The sequence below is a fragment of the Onychomys torridus genome, chromosome 12 (genome assembly GCF_903995425.1).
Source record: "Onychomys torridus chromosome 12, mOncTor1.1, whole genome shotgun sequence".
In the NCBI taxonomy this organism is placed as follows: domain Eukaryota; kingdom Metazoa; phylum Chordata; class Mammalia; order Rodentia; family Cricetidae; genus Onychomys; species Onychomys torridus.
Window position 1 is genome coordinate 25,473,180 of NC_050454.1, and position 26,214 is coordinate 25,499,393.

At 42.2% G+C, this 26,214-nt stretch overlaps 1 protein-coding gene across 6 annotated transcripts in view; it reads right to left on the bottom strand.

The window, feature by feature from the left end:
- The window catches only part of Phldb2 (pleckstrin homology like domain family B member 2), a 102,441-nt gene that overhangs the window by 29,646 nt on the left and 46,581 nt on the right, over positions 1-26,214 (bottom strand). For 5 of the 6 annotated variants that reach the window (XM_036203789.1, XM_036203793.1, XM_036203791.1 and 2 more), the window contains exons 4-9: positions 25,147-25,290; positions 23,516-23,653; positions 11,907-12,035; positions 5,151-5,306; positions 4,110-4,220; positions 619-708 (exon numbers count right to left, since the gene is read on the bottom strand). In XM_036203789.1, coding sequence (XP_036059682.1) covers positions 619-708; positions 4,110-4,220; positions 5,151-5,306; positions 11,907-12,035; positions 23,516-23,653; positions 25,147-25,290 — 768 coding nt within the window. The remainder of the gene's footprint in view (positions 1-618; positions 709-4,109; positions 4,221-5,150; positions 5,307-11,906; positions 12,036-23,515; positions 23,654-25,146; positions 25,291-26,214) is intronic. The other variant, XM_036203792.1, reaches the window with a different exon arrangement.

Consider the following 26,214-nt stretch of genomic DNA (forward strand, 5'->3'; position numbering starts at 1 on the left):
TTAGTTTATAAGTCAATATGGAGAAAGTGACTTTATCATTGGCATCATACTCTTCCAAAGCAGAGGCAAAATGTTCTATCAGTGTAGCTCTGGGAGAGAATATTTGGACAAGAGTGATCCAGGGGACCACAGGATGATTGTTAAAGAGTATGTATGGCCGATGTAAACAGGGACTCCCAAGTGAAGGGAAAGTAAGACCAAAGGGGAAAAAAAAACAGACCATCTTCTCAAATTCTTGGGGGCATTTTCCTATTCTTTAAGACGCATGAGAAAAAGAAGAAAAGAGAAAGAGGGAGAAAGGAGAATGCAAGACTCAAGGTACCTCTCAAAGTCCCTGCCAAGACAAGCACATGTGTCTTGACACACACAAACATGTATATGCATACCCACAAAGACGAGCCCTAGACTCCTTGACACACACAAACATGTATATGCATACCCACAAAGACGAGCCCTAGATTCCTTGATGCATAGATAAGGAATGGCAGGAAACTTACCAAGCCTTACGAGTTTCCCCACATCATTTAAGCTAAGGTTTTTAATTAGTTGACTTACGCAAAGTTGAAGTATATCTGATTTCTAAGCTGACATGAGTGGACTTATAAAACTGTGGCTTACCTCTTTCAGAGTATTGGGGTTAATAGGAAATCCTTTTCCCCCCGTGAGGCTGGAGTACTTCTTTTCCAAATGACAAAGATTCTCCTTTTCCTAAAGACACACAAAATCTATTACGCTTGAGACAAACATCAGAATCCCAGACACGCCCATTTCTATTTCCTGTCCTCACATTCAGTTAAAGCTTGCCATTACAGTGGTCTCACCTACTATTAGCAGATAGGATGCATGAGCAATTTTCCAAACATATTTAGATAACCCATCTGTCAAGAGGAATTTTACAAAGTGACAGTAGTCTTAAGGAAAAGACAGGATGTTCTAATTGAAGCAGAAAATGGCAAGAGGAGCCAGGTTGGGTGGTACCGGCCTGTAATTGCAGCACTTGGGATGTGAAGGCAGGAGAATCAGGAGTTCAAGGTCAGCCTCAGCCGTATTGTAAGTTAGACAACTCATGGGCTCCTTGAGACTAGGAAGGGCACTCAGTAGCTCAGGGCCTTCTCAGCCTTCATCTTTTGGGTATTATCTACACTCAAATTTTTATTTCCCTAAATAACACACACCCATGTGGCCTCTGGTGATATAATCTCATAATCCATTAGTATACATTTCTTCTGAAAACTTTACAGCATTCTTTTTTTTTTCTGTTTAGGCCCTCAACTCAATCTTGAGTTAACCATCTGTTAACCTCCAGGATAATATTTATGGGGTATCTTATTTTCCATGGTAGAATTTACATTAACAGTCAAACTCAAAGACCTTAAGTATATAACTGATGATTTTTAACAAATAGCACTGCAACCAAGATAAACACACATTTCTCTCACCCTAGAAACACTCATGGCCCCTTCCATTCAAGCCTAAGCCCAAAAGTCAAGCCCTGCTCTGATTTGCTAGGCCTTGCGTGGTTTTGCTTCTTTTCCCACATGATCTAAATAGAGTCATTCAATATGCACACTCCTGTATTGGCTTTACCTGACAATGCCAGAGCATAGACAGTTAACCCTACTGCATACTGAGGAGTACTTTATTATACGCATGATATTTTGTTCATTTACATTTCTCTTGATGCTTATTTGGCTTGTGTCTAAGGAGGAGGATGGAGGGTGGTTATTGTACAAAAGCTACTTCAAGTAGTTTTGCACACATCTGTTATAAAGACATATTTTCATTTGTGCTGTGTAAGTATCTACTAGTATTGCTGGGTCCAAGGTGGACACACATTTAAAGCTACAAAATAAACTTTGAAGGAGTCCTCCGAAGGTGCTGTGCACTTCACCCTCACACCACCACACCTTAGCTGGTCCATATTCTCACTGTCCTCTTTTTAAGTTATTTTGAGGCAAGATGTGGCACTGTAGGTAGGACTCAGAATGTACATGTGAATTTCCATTTCTCCTGCTATAGGCTTCCAAATGCTAACATTACATGTGTCCACTACCATGTCTTGTTTGTCGGGAACATTTTCATCAATTTCTCAGATCACAGCTTGGTTTTGTGTGTGTTACTGTTTGAAATACCTTAAGTGGCACATTCTTGTTTCAATCACATTTGCCTGACAACCAGCAACGTTATGACCAGTGTCTAAAAACAAAGCATAAAGGACATACAGATACACCACAGCCTTCTGCACTTGGGTGTGCATGGCAACACTTTAGCCCCATTTGGCAGTCCTTTTAACAATGCAGTCACCTACAAAATACAAACACACACACACACACACACATATACATACATACACACACATACATACACACATATATATACATATACATACATACACACACATACATACACACATATATACATATACATACACACATACATACACACACACACATATATACATACATACACACACACACACACACACACACACACACACACACACACGACCACTAAACAGTGCACAACAACACTTGCTGAGCATGAGAACTGAACTAAGGCAACAGGATGTCTTTTCAAGTTCAACAGGAATGTGTATATTGGGCTTCTTTGATGTGTTTCCTGTTCTGGGTATGTCTGTAAATGATTGTGAAGGTGCTTCCCGTGCATTTTAGCAAGAAGGCCAAACCACAAATGTGGAGTTCATATTAAGGAAAATCAGATTAAATTTTACCAAACTTGTCTCCCATTTTTACAAAAAAGTTTTTAAAAAAAAGTCGGTTGGAATGTTGATTGAGATTGAAAGGTACCTATAGATCCCCTTAACTATCATCACATATGAATCACAATTTTCATAATCAAATTGAATTTTATCTATTTTTAATGAGGAAGTATGTTATCTGTGACTTCATTTGCTTATTTGTAAAAAAAAAAAAAAGCAAAAAAAAACTATCATTTTTATTTTCCTCTTAAAATTTCAACAACTACTTAAGCATACATGACAGTGTGTAGTTTAAGCTGTGATTCTGAATATTGCGTACAAAGGGGAAAATGGTTACAGGGGGCTGAATGGCAACAGTCTGTCCCACAGAGCAGGGCAGGGGAGTAGACTACAGCTCCATTCATGGGTTTCTGGGAAAAGAGCAGGAAGAAGCTTCTAGGATGCATGTGGGATGCAGAGGCCCCCTCAAAGGAACTAATAACTACAAAAGTGTTCATCTCTTCTTTCATAAGCTAAAGTAGCTGAGAAGGGAATGCACATTTCTCGGTGGGTATCACGGTCCACATTATTCTGAACTCCATTCCCCCTCTTGCTCTCTGCTGTGGGTCCATCACATATTTCCACTACCCCAATACCATGTCCCCAGGTTGTGGCTCTGACCTGAGACCCCATTAGCTTTGGTGTTTGATGTTTTACTCCTGAAATTATACCAGGGGCCATGTCCAAATTGTAGCTACAGCTTTTCTTTCTTTCTTTCTTTCTTTCTTTCTTTCTTTCTTTCTTTCTTCCTTCCTTCCTTCCTTCCTTCCTTCCTTCTTTCCTTCCTTCCTTCCTTCCTTCCTTTCTTTCGTCTATTGTCTTCATCCTAGCAATCCTTTTTTATGAGTTACTTTATTGGGACAGATAAGGACATGGGCCCAATGAAGGCTGCTGGTGCTCATCTATCCAAGCCACATGGAGTATCTCCAGATTCAACTAAGTCAAGCTAACTTCGATGTGGCATTTATGAGGAAGACCCAACACACAAATAATTGCAGTTGGAAACACTAGAATACTTGAGCCAAAGTATTCAACCAAAGCATAAAGAACATTTTCCCTTAAATTCTACCACAAATTATTGTTAGAATATCTTTAACTACTTGATGGAAAGTGTGATTCTTTTTAAGGAAATAAGAAAAAGCACAGATTTGCCGTCATTCTTTCAGTGATGAAAAAACATGAAGAAAACGTCCTTGCTTCCTGCCTGAGTTGTGGTGATCATCAGAGAGTATTGTTACTAGTGTGGAAGATGACATACAAAGTGAATACAAATGCCTTCCTCAGAGTATAAAGGCACCACACCGGAAGAGGCAGCCCTCCCACAGCCGGAAGCTGAACAGGAAGTACTCACTCTTTGGAGCATCATTATTAGATTGTTCTTTTCTTTCACAAAGTGGTCTTGTTCCCTCTGAGCCTGCTGAACAATGTGACTGGCTTGCTTTTTCAATGCAGAAATTTTTTCCTGGGAGACAAAAGTAATTGTAGAAAGACGCACGTGAGAGAATCAAAGGTTTGCCAACTTGTCCCGGGCAGGGAAGCAAAGGGTCTTCAGAACCTGAATGACACTGCCCACATTTGAGTTAACAGTGGACCACCACGATCACCTAAGACCAAAGCAGTTACTTTGACTGAACAAGTTCAATAATTCTTGACTTATAGCCAAGGTAGTTCACATGATTTGAAAAGTTATTCTGAAAAATCCAGAATTCACTAGGAAATCTTGTTTTATACCATTAGTTGATTTTTTTTAAAAAACATGCTGATGAGAAAGCAAAAGAAATTCTCCATTAAACCAGAGGGAATTTTTCCAGTCCCTTCATTCTCTCCATCAACTTTATCTTTCAATTTTACAAAATTAGTACAATGTTCTAGGGAATGATTATAAATTCTAGAATAAAGGCTAAATTCTGAGCTAGGCATCTAGATGCTAGGGGCTGGGTGGAGTCCTTAATAATCAGAATGATTTTCTACGGGTCTGTTGCTAATGGTAACAGGCTCCGAGCTAGCATTAATCAACGGAAATTATTAATCAACAGAAAGAGAAAATTCCAAAATAGATTTTGCTCATAGAATTATTCTAATTCTAGTTATTTCAACTGCCAGACAGAGGGATTTGAAACAAACAGCCGATTGTCTATGACTTGGTTTTTATGTGAGTTTAAAAAAAAGGAGGGGGTGTATTATCCATAAATACCTCTATAACATAACAGTGACTGAAACCATCTCAGTTTATACAGCACAGAGTGTCATTTGTCATATATGACACACAGACCAAATGTGAATAACACAAAAGGATACTCATATACAGAGACAGGAGTCCACAGCTTTACTAATGACCATGATTCCTAGGTCAATTTTCAATCTTCACATCAAACATCACTTTGCAATTCACCTTCCTAGCGACGATGTTCCGTTGATACTCTGCCACCTCCCTCAGGAGCTGCTGAGTCAAGTTCTCCTTTTCCTCATCCAGGCGGCTCTCATGCTCCAGCTGTTGGAATTCCAAGTCTTCAAAGTGTTTGCTCTCAACATCCAACAGGTCAGCATCCTTCGGAGAAAATGGAATGAAAATGAAGCACACCAGCATGGCTGCAGCCTCCCTAATATGAAGAAATAACAATCAAGAAGTGCTCACTCTAATGCAGATGTCTGGTTACAACACTGTGTGGGGCTAGAACACAGTGATGGAGGTAAGCCCAGCCTTAGCTGTTGGTGGGAATGGTGGGTATATGGTGCAGAGGGCAGTTTTTTGTTTTTTAAAGACATATTTATTTATTGTGTATACAGTGTTCTGCCTGCATGTATACCTGCCAGCCTGAAGAGGGCATCAGGTCTCATGACAGATGGTTGTAAGTCACCATGGGGTTGCTGGGAATTGAACTCAGGACCCCTGGAAGAGCAGCCACTGCTCTTACCTCTGAGCCATCTCTCCAGGCCCACAGAGGTTTTCGGACTTTCTGTGTATGCAAATTTTTTTCTTTAAAGGCAGCAGGTGGCTTCAAGTAGATAGTGAAGTGTAAAAAGATTTCCACAAACAGTCTCTAAAGAAAACTATTGTTTTCTATAGTTTACATAAGAATTGTAAAATAAATTAATAACAGATTCAAATAGTTCACAAGTTACTCCAAAAGTAGATCAGAGGATACACATACTCCAAATGTGGTAATATAATAATCCCCTGGGGTATTAGGAGAAAACAGTAAGCCTTTTTATGCCTCGTATTTATTTTTCTTTTCAATTTTGTTTCTCGTATCTCTTTTTTTTCTTTCCTTGTTTTGCTCACCCCCCTCTCTTCCTGCACAGGATCTCTCTGTAAAGGTCCAGCTCACCTGTAGCTCACCATCCTATTTCAACTTTCGGAGTGCTAGGATTACAGGTATGTGCTATCATACCCAGCTGAGTTTCTTAACAATTGTTTTCTAATGTACACACAAATAGAAAAGTATATTATACATAAGTTAAAATATATAAATGTTGAGCAGACATGCAATAAATGCTTATTATATATCATTATATTATTGACTGTATATTATAGAGAAGGGTTATATCCTCAAGAAATTTGATTGAAGGGAGCAGTCAGCAGCACCTGAATATGAACTCTGTTGAGAATGAAGTAGTTTGGCAAGGAACATTAATAATGAAGCCTATGCCTATATGAGGCAGGTAACATGTGGGAAGGCTCTGATTGTTTTCCTTGGCTTTGCTGTGAGCACACAAACTCCCTAGAAACTCACTTGAAGGGCTAGAGTGTTGGCTCAGCAGTTGAGAGTACACATTGCCCTTTCAGAGGTCCTGAGTTTTCTTCCCAGCAACCACTCACAACTGCCTCTAAGGCCAGCTTCAGGGGGATCTAATAGCTTCTTTTGGCATCTGAGTAAAACTGTACTCGCATGCATATAGCAACACAGAGATATGGATAAACATACACATTATTTAAAAAAATACATCTTTAAAACAAGGTATTTGGAAACCAGATTCTTTCTCTGAGCCTTTATGGGTCCATTACAATTGTGCACAAATCTCCTTGTTGGAAAGAGTAAACCCAAAGCTCTCATCAGGAACAGAGGGAGACTGAACTGTTGGTTTATGTCAATATAACACAAGCTAGAGTCATCAGAGAGGAGGAACCTCAACTGAGAAAAATGCCTTCCTAAGACTGAGTTCAGGGCAGGCCTGTAGGCTATCTTCTTAATTAGTGATTCATGAAGGAGGGAACACCCCTGGGCTGGTGGTTCTGGATTCTGTAAGAAAGCAGGCTAAGCAAGCCATGACGAGCAAGCCAGTAAGCAGCATGCCTCCAAGACCTCTGCCTCTGCATCAGCTCCTGCCTTCAGGCTCCTGCTCTGTTTGAGTTCCTGTCTTGGCTTCCCTCAGTGGACTGTGACTTGGGACATGTAAACTAAATAAACCCTTTCCTCCCCAAGTTGCTTTGGCCATGGTGTTTAATCAACAGTAACCCTAACTAAGATGGAGATTCAAAAAGTTAGACACCACTACCCCATGAATAATCTTGAAGGCAGCTAAGGAAGCTCAAAGATGATGAGTATGAGTAGATAGTCTTCAACTTCTGAATGTTCTTGAAAACAGGAATGTATTCACTCATTGCCTTTGTGCTGGGGTTGGGACACATTGTATAAATTATTCTTGAGTCCATTAAAAAATACTGCTTTACTTTTGGAGCCACTAACAGAATTACAAATGTGGTCTGTGTAGCATATTTTTAAATTATACCATAAAAATATTTGGCCAAAAGGAAAAGGCAGTTGGACAGTGTGGCTAACAGAGCTGAGCTGAGACACTTAGGGGGCATTCTTTGTTGCTATTGTTCAATTAAATCATCATAGAGACTTTAAAGTAATGATTTGATAAACCCTGTATCACTAACTCATCCTCCTTCTGGGTTTTGCTTGCTGATAAAGTATGATGTTTTTCGTTCAAATGGAATCTTTCTGTCTCTGCAATAAATTATATTCTAGAGATGAGTCACAGAAAGGCTATTGGTTGCTATGAAATTACAAAACTATACCAACAAGGTTATTATGCTGATGCACACTGGATTTAGGAAGCATACGAGCAGGAAAAACACAGTTTGAAAAACATTCGAAGTTGGGTGTGGTAGCACATGTCTATAATCCCATCACTCTGGAAGTTGAGGCAGAAGGATCTTGAGTTGTGAGACTCTCTCTTGCCAGGAGATATGTGTGTGTGTGTGTGTGTGTGTGTGTGTGTGTCTGTGTCTGTGTCTGTGTGTGTCTGTGTCTGTGTGTCTTTTGGGTGTTAAGGGGAGAAAGACACTAAATTCATCTAGGCCAAAATTTAAAAGCTATGAAGATGTTTTAAGAAAATTTGAATACACACGCACACTCACTGGTTTTCCAAGGTTATCTCACTATCTCAATGTCTAGACTTTGACTAACATTTTCAGCTTATCAGAATTGCTTAATTATAAGAATTAATTAGGGGAGAATTAAAATGTTGTATCTTGAACAAAATGTCTGCAGTCTTGAAATAATGTATCAGATCATGTATTTATTCACATAAGCACATATAATTAAGTTTTCAAGTTCTCCCAATTAAGCTTAATTTGGGGGTTAAAGGTAATTAAGATAAAAAATTTAAAGTCCTCCTGTTGGCTTATGAATCGTCTTTTAAGTGCGCATATGGCTCACAGCATACACTATACTAGCCAGCTGCTTACTCCACATGTGGCTACTATACAACATGTGTCATTTTAACCCTGAAAGACAGCAACAGGGGTCACCCACTGATTTGTGGCGAATATTTAAACTACTGAATGAAAATAATAGCACACCGGGTAGGAAAGCGGAAAACTCAGCTAAGCTCAGCACCGAGATCCTGTGAATGTAACTGTCTCCTCAGGTAACTTAGTGTGCACATGAACACTGAAAGGAAAGCTCTGGAGAGGGCAATAAAGCCTTTAAAGAGTCTAGATGGTGAGAACGTGGGCCTGGAGTTTGAGACTGGAGAACAGGCAGCTCTCGGTCAAGTACATGCATCGCTGAATGAAAACTAGAACAAAACTTTCACTCAGCTTCACTCAGGGAAAGGACAGCACACGATCACGTCCTTCCACTGGCTGGCAGGTGAAGGGGCAAAGGAAGACACTCAACAGCTGCATCAAGAAAATGTGAGGCCATTCCCTGCTTGTGAGATAACTTTTTTTTTTTTTTGAGAGTTTTTAACATTTACAAGCAGATGTTTAGGTTTCCATTGGCCATCAGAGGGACAGAAAGGGAACAGACGTGGTACTGCTGGATGTGACTGTGGAAATAATCTCTCGATGGGAGGCAAACTGAGATGGGGCCCAGGGTGTGTCAGCCTCTCTCCATATCATGCAGTGGCGTCAAACAGTCCTCATGCTTTTGCGATATGGAAAGGGGCAAGCATGTTGACTTCCGCTCTTACACAGAAAGACGGTGAGGTCCACAGAAGCTGAGTGACTTTTCTTAGACTATGGGGGGAAAATTTAGAACCAGTGATGGAAAAGGGGACTTCTAGTTGTAGGTGTCGCTGCATAGAATTTTTAAAAAGTCAAAAAGCCAAAATCAACAATCTAGACTGATTCTCAACCTTCCTAATGCTGTGACCCTTTAATACAGTTCCTCATGTTGTGGTTACCCCCAATTAGTTCGTTGCTACTCCATAACTGTAATTTTGCTACTATGATGAATCGTAATATAAATATCTGATATGCAGGATATCTGATATATGACCGCCCAAAAGGGTCACACCCTACAGATTGAGAACCACTGATCTAGAGGAATGGCTACTATAAACAGCGTTAGAATACTGCCCCAGCGAGGTGTCTGCCTCATCCACTGTAACAGCAGAAACTCTCCCGGCAAATAAAAGGCACCCTCAACCTCAACTTTCTCCTTGTCACTGATAGCAGCCCAGGACTGGCAAGCCTGTCTGGACTAAACAACAACCAGGAGCCACACATCATCATCTGCATGTTTGTTCTAACCCTGAAGCAGTGTGTTGGCGGCAAGATGTCACAAGTGTATGAGCCACTTGACCAAGACATCGGCTCGGGTTTTCAAGGCAGCACACAGCTTAAGAAAATAATTTTACATGTCCTCTTAGTTATTACTTTTTATTTTATGCAGCATGCCCATCTAGAGGAACTAGTAGTTGTCAGAAAACAGGCTATTGACCTAGTTTTATGGCTCTGGGAAGCTTTTGTAGTCTGAAGAGAAATGTGCTATGACATCCCAGGAGGTTCCTAATACATGAACTTCCTGTGGGGGTGGATAGAAACTTTCTGCTAGTGAAGTCAAGAAACTGGTAAAGATTTACACAGATACCAAGACTAGGCAACAGGATTCCAAGGTCTCTCTGAGGTGAGCAGATGCTACCACAGGTTAAGGAAAGGGCCTATGGTCAGATTTTCCCTTATGTTTGGAGAAGATGAGGAAGGAATCTTTGTTTTTAGCTGATGGAAGCACTGTTTATATCATTTCCTTTCTTTGAGTCATGATTTTTAGAGCACAGATAGATTTATGAGTTATCCTAAAGAATCAGATAACGCAAACAGTCATTAGTGATATTAACAACCCTCCAGTTCCAGATAGAATCTACAAGCAAAGCTTATGAAGAACACAGATACATGAACAACAAAAGAATAAAATCCATAAGCATGGTACAGACCTAGATGAAAAATCATGAACGAAATGCTAAATCATTAGCACTAAGTAGAGTTAAAAAAAAGGAGAAGTGAATATAAAATCCAACATCCCCATCTTTTGTGTGAACTGGCATCAACATAATTACAAACTAAAATACTAGTCTCTTTGAAATTATTTTTATTGCAAAGTTCCCAAAGAACTGTGATATCAAGGGACAGGTAGTTTTCTTTTCTTGGCAGCTGAGTTCACCGTTACAGAATAAAATAAGTGAAGGGGAAAGATAACTTGTTAAAACATTCTTTAAATAGTATTGTAAGAAATAAATGCCGTTTCTTATGCTGTAGTTTAACTTGTTTGCATTGGATCCTTTTTAATATCTGTTTGTTTGAGACAAGACATATGGCGCCACATCTACCTTCTTAAAATCCTTTCAACCTCTGCAATACATGAAACCATTTTAATTGCGATTTCTCATTGCTTAGCAATGTTCCAAGAAATATCAAGCATTTTTTGTAATGAAGGTTATAGAATTTTTTTCAAGAGTACTATTGTACCTGATTTTCAACTTGCTCATTCTTCCAAGGTACAAGTGGAGCTTGAATGAAAAGGTGCCTTCTTGTCTACTCATTTGAAATCAGAAATTGTTACTCACTTAGGACTAATTACTATTCCTATGATTCCTTGAGAGGCACAAGGCTGCTAATGCCTACTTCCCAGGGATCACTGTGGATTTGGGCTGCTGGTTCAGAGATGACCCAGTTGTCAAGATACTCTGAAATAATATGTGGCCGTGCCAGCGCTTGTGAAGTTATCCACTTATGAAGTCTCTTTCCAGAAAGTAACCAGCAGGATCCATTAAACCCTGCCAACATTAGGAATAGGAGAATGAGCTGGTAACATTCAACTAGCAGGCTCATGCTCCAGGGCCCTTTTCAAAGTCAAGATGCTATTAGGAGAAGATGTCGAAGGCATGTCATACTCTGCATCTTTGATCCTGGTGATTGACTGTTGTTATCAAGCTAATAAGTTCAATGTCTCCAAATAGCAGCAAGAGAAAAGTCAAGAAGGGGTGCAAAGAGCACAGGGTAACGTTTAAATAAGAGCCTAAAATCAAGCTATGAAGAAAGACATTCAAGAACAAGTAGTACCTGCAATGCAGTAGAGGAGGGTGCCAGTTAATTTAAATGCTACACTCTTGGTGACAATCCCAAGTCAGGAGCCATTTCTCCTTAGTTACCAAGAAGGTCTCCAGAAACATGTTTGCCATATAAATTAGAGACCAATTTCTAACACGGAATTTTTCAACTGATTGACATTGCACTATACACACTGTTAGCATGCACCATTCCACTTTTAAGGATCTAAAAGCAAGAACTTAGGCAAATGTATGCTCTGCGAAGTGGTAAGTCACACATACGCAGAACTTAATAGCAAAGAAAAAAACAAAAAACAAAAAACAAGGGAACCAAACAAGCGTTGCATTCCTGTTTGCTACTGACCCTCTTGAGTTGCTGCTGTAACTGCTCCCTCATGGACTCAGGACAATTGTCCAGCTGGGTCTTCTGCTCGGAGTAAAGCTCCTGAAGCCTTTCTAGCTTTTCCCTCTCAGCATCAAGCTTTTCCTTCTCCTGAGGTTCCGAAATCAGAAAACAGAAGAACGGACATTAACCTTCACACCCCAGGCAGGCACACGCATACACTAGGAAGGAACAGACAAAGCTTGTTAGTGGTTAGGGCAAAGACATAAAAGCAGAGGGGAAGACTCTGCCTCCTTCAGACAGCCTCCTTCACTGGGTACCAACAGTCGCTGGCCATTCTCCTTCCCTCCTTCCTGCTACCACATACGGGGTGGTGGTGGGGGGGGTGGGTCAGTGGGAAGGGTGAATGCTGGTCCCGGGTCCACAAGGAACAAAAGAGATGCCAACCACATCGTATGCTATCCCGGCCAAGAGTCTTCTGTCAGAAAACTGGATAAAAGAAAGGGGCCATTTATTTACCTTGAAGTACCGTCCTGATCCAAACTGCTAGAGCATTTGCCAGACTGCTTCAGGAAATGACTCCAGCCCTGTTCTTGGGTCAGAAGTGCTTCAGGCACACTACTGGAAGCCTTCCCGGCTGAAATGGTTCTAGCAATGGGGAAAGCTCTGAGATGAAGCGAGAACATCCAGAGACCAGATCTAACTCAGGCCCCAAGAGAGGGAAGGAATGATTGGCAGGCTGATTCAAGTAGCAATGGAGGAATATCAGGCAGATTGGACACAAAGCTGAGACACTGACCCTGCAGACACAGGCTTCCTCACAATGACACCCCCATACACACACACCCCACACATACACACACACACACACACACACACACACACACACACACACACACACACTCACACACATGGAAATAATGAAGAGACAGACTCCAAGAGCCCTCAGAACAAAGAGGAAAGAAATGATTAAATCCTTCCATGTCACACATGCCAAAGTGACTCTGCGTTATAACTGGGAAGTGCTATGTGCAGCAGCGGTGGGGCCCCATGGAGCCCCTCTTGAATTAAACACTATTTGAAGGGAAGCTTAGGCAAGATTCCCATGTGTAACTTTCAGTGTAAACAAATCCACTGTGATTTAATCCTCTTCAGTAAGTTAAATGATTTACCCTCTTCTTGGACGAAAGATTCTTTTAAAAAGATGAAGATTGTGAAGAGTTCTGTGACATAAATTTGTTTTATGAAAGTGGCCATGATTTCCTGCACAAACACGTATCTAGATTCTTCTTGTTTGTTTGTTTTTTCTTTTTTTCTTTCTTTCTTTCTTTCTTTTTTTTTTTTTTGAGACAGGGTTTTTTTGTGCAACAACCGTGGCCATCCTGGAACTCACTTTGTAGACAAGACTGGCCTCAAACTCAGAGATCCACCTGCTTCTGCCTTCTGAGTGCTGGGATTAAAGGCATGCGCTACCACACCCAGCCCTAGATTCTGGAAAAAGATGTTATGGTTCAAATCTAAAGCTGTGTAACATTAACATCCATCTAGGTTCAGGCGAGTCTCCCCTTTTTTTGAGGTGATTTTAAATCTTCAAAGGTAGTTTATGAATCCGTTTTTATTTTCCTCAACATAATTGAACCACGAAGTCATACACTTGAAAACCCTACCCCATTTATCAATCTAGGGTAATTCTACTACCACACTAATGAACTGCAAGACAAGCCCTCCGAGCTTCAGAGGTCCACTTGCTCACTGCCTGGCTAGGAGCAATCCAGGGCACCGTCAAGCTGTGCACAAAGAACACACACACTAGTCCCTGCGAGGTTCACTCCTGAGGTTCGGCATGCATATCTGTCCCTTAACATAAACAGCAATACACAACACTTGCTGATTTCTGGCTAAGAAAATGCTATTTATTTCCTGTGGATCAAAGACAGTCTGATTTAGACAGCAGAAGAAGTGTATCCAAAAAGAGTTCTATTTCTAAATACTGCGTCATCAGACTTGGCAACAACTCTAGTTCTAGACAGGAAAAAAAAAAAAAAGACTATGCCTTATAACTAAATATCAAATGGGCACGACCTGCAATATAAAGTTATTCTGGTAGGAAAGAGTGATATGATATTAGGATACTGGGTAAGACAGAAAGAACGTCGCTGCTCTCCAACACAGGTCTCAAATCCGAAGACACTACTAAATCATTGCTCCATGCGCTCAGTGTTTCAAATGGTGAATAATAAACACAAATAAATAATTTGTGAAGAAAAGGAAAAGTACCTCATGTTTACATAGCGCCTTCTGTCTGAGATGCTGGAAACGTTTCACAATTCCATACAAGGGCGCAGTTAGAAGAATTCTGCAAGCCGGCACCATTAAGGCCTTCTGCACCTTCACAGTGTATACCAGGAATGCTTGGACCACTGCTTTGGTCCCACAGCAAGAGCTCAGTGGGGCTAAAGCAAAGGAAGCCAGGGAGGGGAGGATGCAAGGAGGGTTAGTGGCAGGTGGGCTCACACTGACCACAGAGGTGACATCACTCCCTGGGAGCCCTGGGCAGGACAACTCTGAGCCAGAAAGAAATGAATATGCCTCTGTTCTATTGATAGCACCGGAAGTTTTCAAAGGAAAATTACCAAAGGCACTTAGAGCTAACACATCACCTTCCACAGGAAGGAAAAAAAAAAAAAAAGTATTCCAGAGTTCAGGGAGTCTGGCTTTTCACAGGTAACTTATGAAAATGGAGGGTTACTCCCTTTACCACGTTTATAAGGATAAATACCCCTATTTTAAAGACTATAGACAAGGTAGTATTTTCCAAACAGCAAAGTAGAAGTAAGTATAATGTTTTTTTAAAAAGTTTGTTAAAAGATTTAAGTCAATTTTTAAGAAATAAATGACTAAAATGTAACGAGTTTTGCTTTGTTGAAAAATAAGGCTATGTAAAGACAGGATGTTCTCCAGCAAAAACCCACATTTACAAGGAGACACTCATAAATTCCAGAGCAGAATCTTGTGACCTCAGAGGGTGGCTGCTCCTACAGGGACCATTCTCTGTTCTGGGTTGGCCTTGTTTCCAAGCTGTGCATGGGCAAAATTCAGCTGGGTCAATGTCCATTATTAGGCCCTGCCTGTTTTGAACATTTAAGACAGCTCTTCTAAAGTTTCCTTCTCATACAAAATAAATGGTAAGTTATTCACAGATACATTGAAGTGGAAATCAGTGTATACATGTTAGCTTGTGCAGTAGCCCCTCACTACCTTCGTGAGATTGCTTCTGGGACTACCAAGGTTAATGAAGTCCAGGCATGCTCAAGCCTTTTATAAAATGGTGTAGCATTTGCATGGAACCCACCCCGCTCCTCCCGCATAGCTTACACCCCTCTAGATTACTTACTATGTTTAACACAATGGAAATGATATGCAAACTGTTGTTATCCAGAATTGGGCAAGGAACAATGACAGGAACATCTACATGCATTTCGTTTTGTACAGACATTTGTTGTTTTTAATACCACCAACTCTTGATTAGTTGAACCTGTGGCTGTGGAATGTAAGGATGCAGACAGCTGGCTGTCTTTGTTTATGCAGACAGTTTGTTCATTCACTCACTAAAGATTAAAAGATAACTGGAGATAGACAAAAGAAGGGTTGTTCATTCTCCTTTCATTGCAAAAATGCTTTTAGTCCTCTGGTCCACTGCCCTGGTTACTCACTCACTGGAACAGCGCCGTAAGAATTTACAGATCCGATTTCCAAACCTTGACTCAGTCACAAACAGAGAGATATAAGACAGACTAAGAAACGTTCAAAAAAGAAAAAAATCTCTCTGTTTTCTTCCATGTTGTCGGATTGAGAATGTCTGGGACCAGGAGAGGCAAAGGCATTTACAGTTTCATTTTTCTAGTGACAAAAGCCAGTAATTTAAAATCAACCAAGTATCATTCCTATGGTCTGGGGAAATAACAAGTTGGAGACTCCCAAGTTTGAGTGTCCAGAGCCCATGTGGAGCTGATATGGTAGCATGTGTCTGCAACACCAAAACTCCTCCAGTGAGAAGGGAGGTAGAGAGAGGCGGCTCTTCGGTATTAAATTAAAGAATTAAAGTCCACGTTTGTTATTTTCAGATGCTTTAGCTCAGACCACAGCACACAGTAGGTACTCAGGCCACATTGATAGATGGAGCTCTGGCTCAGGTTTGGAACGGATGCAGCAAAGGTGTTAAATCTATGATGCCCAAGGCATCAGTGTTAGGGGGAAGGCCTTTCCTAGCTTTCCCCAAGCACCCTGAGCAACCCTTTCCTTCCAGTTACTAAAAACCTGTGTAAGCTTAAGAGGTGAGCATCCTGATAGGACTCACAGATCAGCCAACAAACAAGCCAATGTTTCAAACCTGCAATCACTTACTTGCCATTTATTTACACAGTTACCGAGTAGTCTGTATATGAAAACAGGGAAATCTGAACAGAGGACTTCTGTAATCAAGAAACACTAGGAAAAAAAAAAGTCCTATTGGGAATCCAGTTGGTTTAATCCTCAAATCCCATGATCTAATTCCACTTCCTCTAGCCAGGGAGCTGACTTTGAAATGTAAGAAAGAGGCCCTGGAAAGGCCAGCTCCTCCTAACCCTAACTGTGACCTGGCAGATGTGCTACCCTCCTGGTATTAACACCTGCAGGGAATGTGAGCCCCCCTGGGGCTCTGAAGGAAGGACAGGGAGGAAGTAGCAGGTACTTTGGCAAGAGGACAATGAGAAATAAAACATAGCCACTTCACATGCAGTGATATTTGCTTATTGCAAAAAAGCTAGGACATCAGAGATGTTCAGTTTTCATCCTGGAGTATTGTCATGGCGACAGTGACCTTCGCTTCAGCTCACAGTTCAGTGTGTGCAGATGGCTACAGTCCCACAATGTAGATACAAATATATGAAGCAATGAAAGATTCATCTCCAAAGGGAAGAGTAGCTTGAATTTTATGAACGGAAAGACTTTACCAAACGTAAGGAAGTGGGCCTTTCCTTTGAACATCATGTTTGATTTTCAGCCCAAGTGACTATTGTACTTCTTATATGCGAAGATAATCTCAAAAGAGAGGAAGTTGAGAAGCTATTTTTAATATAGTTAAAAATAAACAAAGATAGAAGAAAAATATACAAAAAAGAAGTGCGTCTTTACTTCCTCCCAAATCAAGCTTTGCTCTTGAAGTAGGGAGGGAATAGAGGGAAAATAGGAGCATTCTCAACCTCTCCTAACCCAGCCAGGGTGTATGGGAGCCTGAGTGTATAGGAGCCTGGGTGTATGGGAGCCTGGGTGTGCGGGAGCCTAGGTGTATAGGAACCTGGATGTATAGGAACCTGGGTGTATAGGAGGTTGGGTGTACAGGAGCCTGAGTGTATAGGTATCTGGGTGTACAGGAGCCTGAGTGTATAGGAGTGTGTGTGGGGGTATGGGAGCCTGGGTATGCAGGAGCCTGAGTGTATGGGAATCTAGGTGTATAGGAACCTGGGTGTATGGGAGCCTGGGTGTGTAGGAACCTGGATGTATAGGAACCTGGGTGTATAGGAGCCTGGGTGTACAGCAGCCTGAGTGTATAGGAGCCTGGGTATATAGGAGCCAGGGTGTATGGGAGACTGGGTGTACGGGAGCCTGGGTGTACGCGGTGTGTAGCCTTCCTACCTTGTCATCAAGGTAAACAGCCCCCTCTCCTTTCTTTGCTTAATGTGATGGAAAAGGGGATGATGATCTCTTTGCTTACTACCTTACTAAATCAGCATCCCCTCTGAGTTCATGTTGAAGTCAGGAACTCATATTTGTTCAGGGTTTATCCATGTTTATAGTGGCTATATATATGATATGGTTACTATTCCAGAATAGCAACAGGCAGAGGAGGGGGCCTTTATCTCAAGAGTCACATGGAAACAAACATATATATATATATATATGTCTTATCCATATTTTATCATGTATGTACAATTGCTTACATTTTATGTGGTAACATATGATTATCATGTACAATTTTAAGTAAGTAAAATAAAATAATAGTCCCCCAACCAGGTAAACTAAATAAAATGAAAGACCAGTCTCAAGTGCCAAGGAAACAACTGCCAGTAATTTCATATCATGATCTGAATTCTGTTATGATATTAAGCACTTTTCCTGTGCTTCTAGGCCTTCCTCATCCACGAGAAACTAGGGCAGGTGGCTGGACAGATGACTCTGCAGTTAGGAGCACTGGCTTCTGTTCCAGAGGACCAGGGTTCAATACCTAGTGCCTACACAATGGCTCAATACCATCTCTATAAAACTCCAGTTCCAGGGGGATCTGATGCCCTCTTCTGGACGCCTTGGAGACTGCACGCACGGTGCAAAGACAGACATTCAGGCAGAACACGCATACCCATGAAATAAAAATAAAAATCTCAAAAAAAAAAAAAGCAAGAGCAAAAGCAGAGCAGGATTACAGGATGTGCTGGGCGCATCTGAATCAGAGCTTGCCCACTGGGGATAGCTTCAGGTTTTACTTTCCTCATCCCCCGCTCTGTATCTGAGCAAAGTAACAGGTGTGTGGAATGGGAAACATAATCCCAAAGGGCAAAGGCCATTTCCTCCTGCTGTCTTACACCCTGGCTTGCCTGGCAGTGTGATTACGGGCCTCTGGCATGTGCACTCGGGTAGCCCACCCCAGCTGTCCTGACACTTGGCTGCACACAGCTCTTTGGCAGGTGTTTGGCTCACTTTCCTTTTGTCATGCCCAGCCTGCACCGGCTGTTAGCAGGGGAGTCCAAGGACAATATTCCCCAAGCACACTGGGCAGGGGTTTGGGAGCTACTACAAGCTGGATAAACAGTGGTAACAGTGCTTGCCTTGTCTCATTGGCTAGAGAGGGAAATGCATATCTAATAATTCCCCAAAATGCAAATAATAAAATACGATGCCAAAAGGATGGAAAGAACAATAGAGGGACAAGCTCTGGACTAGAAAACACTGGGCACCCTTTCTGGAAAACTAATAGTAAAGCTGTGCCTCTGGAGACAGAAACAAGGTGTGGCCTATGACAAGGGAGGTGCAGGTGGGGAAGCAGCCACCGAGAATGGCCTGAGTGGGGAGGAGGTGAGGCCGAGGAGATCTCAGCACTAACAGTGAGAAAGCCACCGTGATAGTGGAGTTGAGTATGGCGAGGACGGTGACAGATGGCAGGAAAATTTAGGAGTGTATAACTTTCGCCACACTGTATCTCAGTGCAATTTGAATTAGATTTAAAAGAGTTCTAGGATCTAATTTCTGTTTCTTAAAAAAAGAATTAGCATGGCTAATATGAAAGGAATGGACTGAAGATGTAAAGGGAATGGACTGACATGTGATGGGAATGGACTGAAGAATGGAATGGACTGAAGAATGGAATGGACTGAAGAATGGAATGGACTGAAGATGTGATGGGAATGGACTGAAGATGTAAAGGGAATGGACTGAGATGTGATGGGAATGGACTAAAGAATGGAATGGACTGAAGATGTGATGGGAATGGACTGAGATGTGATGGGAATGGACTGAAGAGGCAAAAGCCCAAAAGTGAAAAGAAGGGATTTTGATAAATTCAAAGAGAATGCTGTCAGGGGAGACGTAGAGACTCTTGTAATTAAAAAACGCTGTGGTCATGGATTATGTTATGGTGAAGGGTGTGTTAAAATCAGCATCCAGGTTCCTGCTGGAACAATCAACTGGGTAGAGCTGAACATTCTTAGATTCAGAAAACTGGAGGATGTGTCGGGGGGAGAGAAAGCAGAGGTGGCCCACAAGGAGTAGGAGATCAAGAGTTCCATTGAGGACATGTTCAGTTGAAAACAGCTATGAAATAGCTGTGGGGAGATGTCAGGTGGGCTATGCAAGTTCAGACCAGAGTTGTTGGCTAGATGTTGTGCATGTGATTCACCATCATACCAGGTTGTTAGAAGCCATGGCTTTATACAAAATACCATTTTAGGGCTGGAGAGATGACTCAGAGGTTAAGAGCACTGCTTGTTCTTCCAAAGGTCCTCAGTTCAATTCCCAGCAACCACATGGTGGCTCACAACCATCTGCAATGAGATCTGGTGCCCTCTAATGGCCTTCAGGGATATGTGCAGACAGAACACTGTATACATAATAAATAAATAAATCTTAAAAAAAAAAAAAAAAAGATAGAAATACCAGGATAAAAGAACTGAGTTCAGGTCATAGATGAATGCTGGAGAGATCAGAGTAAGAGAAGGGAGCTGAGGAAATATCTCAGTCAATATAGTGCTTGCCATGAAAACAGAAGAATCCCCTAAACCCACATTAAAAAGTATCCATGTCAGGTGGCACACTGGGAAGGCAGGGACAAGTGATCTTTGGGACTCATTGGCCAGCCTGCTTAGCTTAATTGTTGACTTACAGGCTAGTGAGAGACCCTGCCTCAAAAAAGCAAGGTGGGAACCAGGTTGATGACTCTGCAGGCAAGAGCACTAGGTGTTAAGTCAGATGACCTGACTTTGATCCCATGAGCCACATGGTGGAAGACAAGCTCCTGTAAGTTGTTCTCTGACCTCCACACACACGCCATAGAGCATACACAAACAAGGACAATTTTTAAAGGAGATGGCAGATGGTCCCTGAAGAACAACACCCAAGAACAACATATCCACAATGGAACTCTTGAGCTCCTACTCCTTGTGGGCCACCTCTGCTTTCTCTCCTCCACACACATCCTCCAGTTTTCTGAATCTAAGAATGTTCAGCTCTACCCAGTTGATGGTTCCAGGAGGAACCTGTTGACCTCTGGCCTCCACATGAGCCTTTCACATGTGCGCACACACACACCCCCCGCCCCACAAACATGGTACAAGAGAAAGAACACCAGAAGAGGATGACCTACAGAGCAAAGTGGGAGAAGGCCGGGAAAAAAAAAGCCATAAGGAAAAATTGTCCACTGAATCAAATGCCACTCAGGAGCCTGACCACAAGAGTCTGAAAAGTACAGAGTGTACTGGGCAGTGCTGAAGTCCTTAGGAGTCTTAAAAGGAGAAATTTGATGGAGCAGTAGAGACCAAGCCAACTGGAATGGGAAGGATGCTGAATCGGCAAATGAAGAGGAGACACAGTGTCTGCCGGTCAAACTGTTTGAGAAGTTTAGTATGCAGAGAGAAGGTATCTATTTTAACTGAGGATACTCTAAGATAATAATAGCAGTATGCTAACAGTACAGGTATGGTAAACTGGCAAGGTTGGTGCAGAAATGCTGAAGTCTTGAGAGGCAGGATGGGACAGCCGAACATAGAGGCCAGAAATTCCCATGTCAGAAAATGCTAGAACAAGTTTCTTTATGATATAGGACAATTCTGCCAAGCAGTGGTAAGTTGCTCTTTGCTTGGCTGGTTAGAATATGTAGTGACACCATCTGGCCCAGTCTTTGTTTCCGATCCCCGCCCCCCTCCCCAGTCCTCTTTGGGAGCCCCTTACCCAAAGCCTGTTTCCGACAGACATTTTCACGCCATGTGCTGAGAGACAATAACTCCACCTGCCAAGACCCACTAACCCCCTAACAGCTGCAGGATCTGGTCCAGACCCTGAACTCTCCTTCTCGAATAGCTTGTCAGGAGGGATGGAAGGACTGAGCTGGCTTCTGGGCTTGTTTCTGCCAATGCTGCAGATTTCTCTTTCCCTTGGGTCTTGAACACAGCACAGCTTTTCCCTGGGAAGTCAGACCCAGCATTAGCCCAGCTTGCTTCACTTTTGTGAATTTGGTGCTAATGACAGGAAGACACTCGATGTGGAGACAGTACTAGAGGCGAGCTATGCAAAGATAAACAGTTACACTGGTTGGAGTGGCAGAGAGTTCACCGGGAACATAATGCCCTATTCTTAAGCCCCACGAGATTTCCATCATGGCATAAGCTGCAGTATGATCAATACAGCATAATTCCAGTTAATTAGTATTTTTGAATATTAAAATACTAACTATACCAAAACAAGACATCTGATACCACCAACAAAAGTTTCTGGATATCTCAATGCAAAGTCTTTGAATGAGAAGATAAGCCATGAACTGAGACTGCCTATATTTCAGTGTGTGTGTGTGTGGGGGGTGCATTCACACACCATGGCACACATGTAGAAGTGAGAGGACATTGGCTGTTAGTCATTTTCTTTCACTTCAAGGCAGGATCTCTTTTGTTTTACCACTGTGTTGCATATTCTGGGCTAGCTGGCCCAAGAGCTTCTTAGGGAATTCTCCACTTCTCACCTTGCTGGAGGAATTACAGATACATGCTGGGATTACAGACTCATGTCTCCATGTCTGGCTTTCCTTTTAGATTCAAAGGACCCTAACTCAGGTTGTCAAGCTTCTACAGCAAGGGCGTTTACCTTCTGAGTCATCTGCCTCTTAGCCCCATACTTCAGGTTTATTCAGTTAACTCTTTGACTTGACTGTGAGCTAAAGAAAAACATGCTCACTTTCCAAATAGGTTCTTGGAAATTTGAAAGGCTGGTTGTAGAAGGAGCCTATACAAAATCTGAGATGAAAAGGCTATGCAGTTTAATTTTGACATTCAGAAAATCAGAAAATCAAGTGGAATGTGTACACCAGCTTCCATTTCTCACAAAGTAATTCCGAGTTCAGCCTTTGGCAGTGAGATCCAATGCCCTTATTTACAGGTCTCAACCAAATAGGAGCCTTAAAAGGAAGTCACATGCAGTAGAAATTCCTTCCACACATAAACAGTAGGACTTATTCAAATTTGAAATGTTTTTTTTTTTTCTTCTTCTTTGCTTAATAGAGAACACACTAGGCAGGAAAGACTGTGTTAAATCTTGTTTGCTTCTTGCTAACCCAATTTGGAATTTTATTTTTAATTTTAGGCTTAGTCCAGCTGTTACTAAATCATAATGGGACAGGAATGCATACTATTTCCAAGAGGGGGGAAAATTCCTCACTAACCAACTAGCACTTTTCATCCTAAGCTCTGCAAATTACTTTCCACGCTTTCTCTAGTGGCTGTCAGCTAACATTCAAGTTGTGGCCTGAAACACATAAGCAAGACCTGAGCTCAGTGTCACCTGTGGCCTGCAGATCACTTGGCAGTGTGTGGGGACCGCCCCTGAAACCAGCAACACCTCTATTCAAGGAGCAGCACACTTGCATTGGTGACAATGGCAAGGCCGGGAATTCGAGATGAATGGGGACTGCTCATCTTCTCAATGAACAGGAAAGTAAACAGAAATGCGGCAGCTCCGTTTGACTATGCCCAAGCCAACCTGCAAGGATACCCGTGATAAGCATGCTCAGTACACTAAAAGGAATTAAAAAAAAAAATTCAAACAAACAAACGGGAAAACAGTAGAGTCAGAAAAGGAGAAAGGCTGACGGAGAAAAGGAACTAAGGAACTTACTCATGAAGCCGGCCAGGCTGCCATGAGACATGAAGGTTTCTCAGCATCTACAGCCTGTTACCCGGCAGGACGTCGCTTGTGACAACAGAGGACCTTAGAACTTCTTTTTCTAAGGCCATATTATTCAGCCCGAATCACGTGATTCCACTTAACATTTCAATTCCAGGAGTTGGGACACCCGCCTTTCCCATAAAAAGCACATTCTAATGCAGTCCTTTTACCTTGGTCTTTTCGCCTACGATGTTCTTTTCTAGTTCTGTGATTTTCCGGTTTAGATGATCCAGAATCTCCTTCTCCTTCATGAGCTCAGCCGTCTCGGATTTCTGCTCTCCATCCAAAAGAGCGCATTCCATATCCAACTAAGGACATAACAGAAAGCTCAGAAACATCTCACCTTCAAGAATGACAGCCCACCGCTGAGGTGCAGGCTTAACAAGATTCTCATCAAGTGTTACTGACCAGCCAGATTGTGGGGTTCAGGCATGAAACCTGGGATGCCTGTCTAAGAAAGCCAAGGGGTAAGGGTAAGGGGAGCCCACTATGTATTGGCTTAAAAAGCTAGTTACCTGACCACTTCACTTTTCTACAACAACTTCCCTTCAAGGCTATTTTGCCCAGGCTTTAGCTCAAGAATTAACTACCTTGAGTCTGGTCAGCTCTTGTATGTCCCTGGAGTCTGAGGGGTGAATATTATCCCAGCCCCATAAGAGAGGCCCACATTCCTGGAGGATTCGGGGGGGGGGGGTACAGGACACGACAGGTGAGGAGTCCCTCACAGTACTCTCAGGACTATTGGCACCATCTGGGAGTGCTTACACACAGACTCCACCTCCCAGCCCTGGCAGAATTCTGTTTTCTGCCACTCCATATGACGGTAAAATTAAAACGGCTGCTACCTTCGACTTCTATTAAACAAGTGAGTCTACCTCCTGGTCTGGAAATCTATAGAAAGCTGGCTTTATGCTTAATTCATATATGACTCCCTTTATAGTACAGTACCAACATGATACCAACACATAGCAAGAATGCTCAGAAAAGGTTAGATGGAGTTGAACTTGAATACTTCATAAATAGAGATTCATTTAGCAAGTGATCCTGCAATCAGAAAGCACATATCGTACTAATCAAAAAAAAGTTTGGCCAGATATAAAGTACATTAAAGCTGGCTTAATATGTTTATGTCATCAGATGGGACTTGATTTTCTGAATGTCAAAATTAAACTGCATAGCCTTTTCATCTCAGATTTTGTATAGGCTTCTTCTACAACCAGCCTTTCAAATTTCCAAGAACCTATTTGGATAGTGGGCATGCTTTTCTTTAGCTCACAGTCAAGTCAAAGAGTTAACTGAATAAACCTGAAGTATGGGGCTAGGAGGCAGATGACTCAGAAGGTGAAAGCCCCTGCTGTGGAAGCTTGACAACCCCTCCCCCCACCCCACCTATCCACAGAATGTGCGACAGGGCACTCTACAAATGATTCCCAGTGAACAAATGTTTGCTCATGTTGACCTCTATAAATTCACCTCTCAGGGCTGGTCCACAATGAGCAGAAATATCTAAGCTGATGGGGGGAAAAAGGAGAGAAAAAAAGCCAGGCGGTGGTGGCATACACCTTTAATCCCAGCACTGGGGAGGCAGAGGCAGGCAGGTCTCTGTGAGTTCGAGGCCAGCCTGGGCTACAGAGTGAGTTCCAGGAAAGGCGCAAAGCTACACAGAGAAACCCTGTCTCAACAAAACAAAACAAAAACAGCAGAGAGAGAGAGAGAGAGAGAGAGAGAGAGAGAGAGAGAGAGAGAGAGGGAGGGAGAGGGAGAGAAGGAAGAGAGTAGACAATGAGCTCCTAGTTTATACCTCTCTGGAAGATTCATCCATTTGGTCATTTATATCTTTGACTTTCTGTTCAAGCTCCTCAAGGTTGTTCAGAATCACCATCCGGGCATCTTCCATTGCAGCCAACTCCCGAGTCCTCTGTTCCTCACCTATATCCTCTGGGGTCTAGGGTCAAGCAAAACAGATATGAGTTATTCACACTTCAGTTCTAGAATTTTCCTATTAGTCTTCTAAAGCAGCTGCAAGGCGAGTGTTGGTGTCCCTTCACGTGGGTATGCCTGGGAGGGCCAGCCTGAGCTACATGAGACCTTTTCTCAAACAAACACAATAAATCAATGAAAAAAGCATTTTAAAGAGTACCTGGGGCAGTTCCATTGAACCGTGATGCATTTTCTTATAGAGACTGCACTGCTCTACTCAATGACATACCTAGATGAGAGCCAACAAACCAACTTCCATTCACAAATTCACATCCTTTCACAGCTCAAAGAACTACGAGGCTATCCAGATGAGGACGTGGCAGAAGGCAGAGATGAAGTGGCTTCTGCAAGTGTTATAAAGTTCAACACACACAACAGGGAACCAGGAACAAGGCTGGACCTTGGACACCTTCCTGCAGGGGGATCTCTCAGCATGTTGCTATGTTGTTAGTTTCCTTACAAGTTATGACTGTAGAAGTCTGCTAAATCTGTAGCCACCCTGCTAGGTTTTGCTATCAGGGTTGCCTCTGAATGAGTATTTATACGTTCTTATTCACTTCTAATACAAGGTGAACATCAGTTTTGACATGACTATGCCACACAACGTCAAACAGCATACTTGACATTGCTAGGGGATGCCTCGTGTGTTGTTAGTTCTCTCTTCACTAACCTTGTCCTACAGACCATCTTCTTACATGGTTAAGACATCAACGGGACCGAAAATATGACCCTGGCCACCATTCATTTCATGGAATAACCCAGGTTTCACGGAAAGCGATGAGACTACCCAGCACCATGCAATGACAGTGCATTCTCATAGTCTCACCCATTTATTGGTAAATTTGGGGGGGAGGAGAGGAATGTTGTGGATGGTGTACAAAGCCCAACA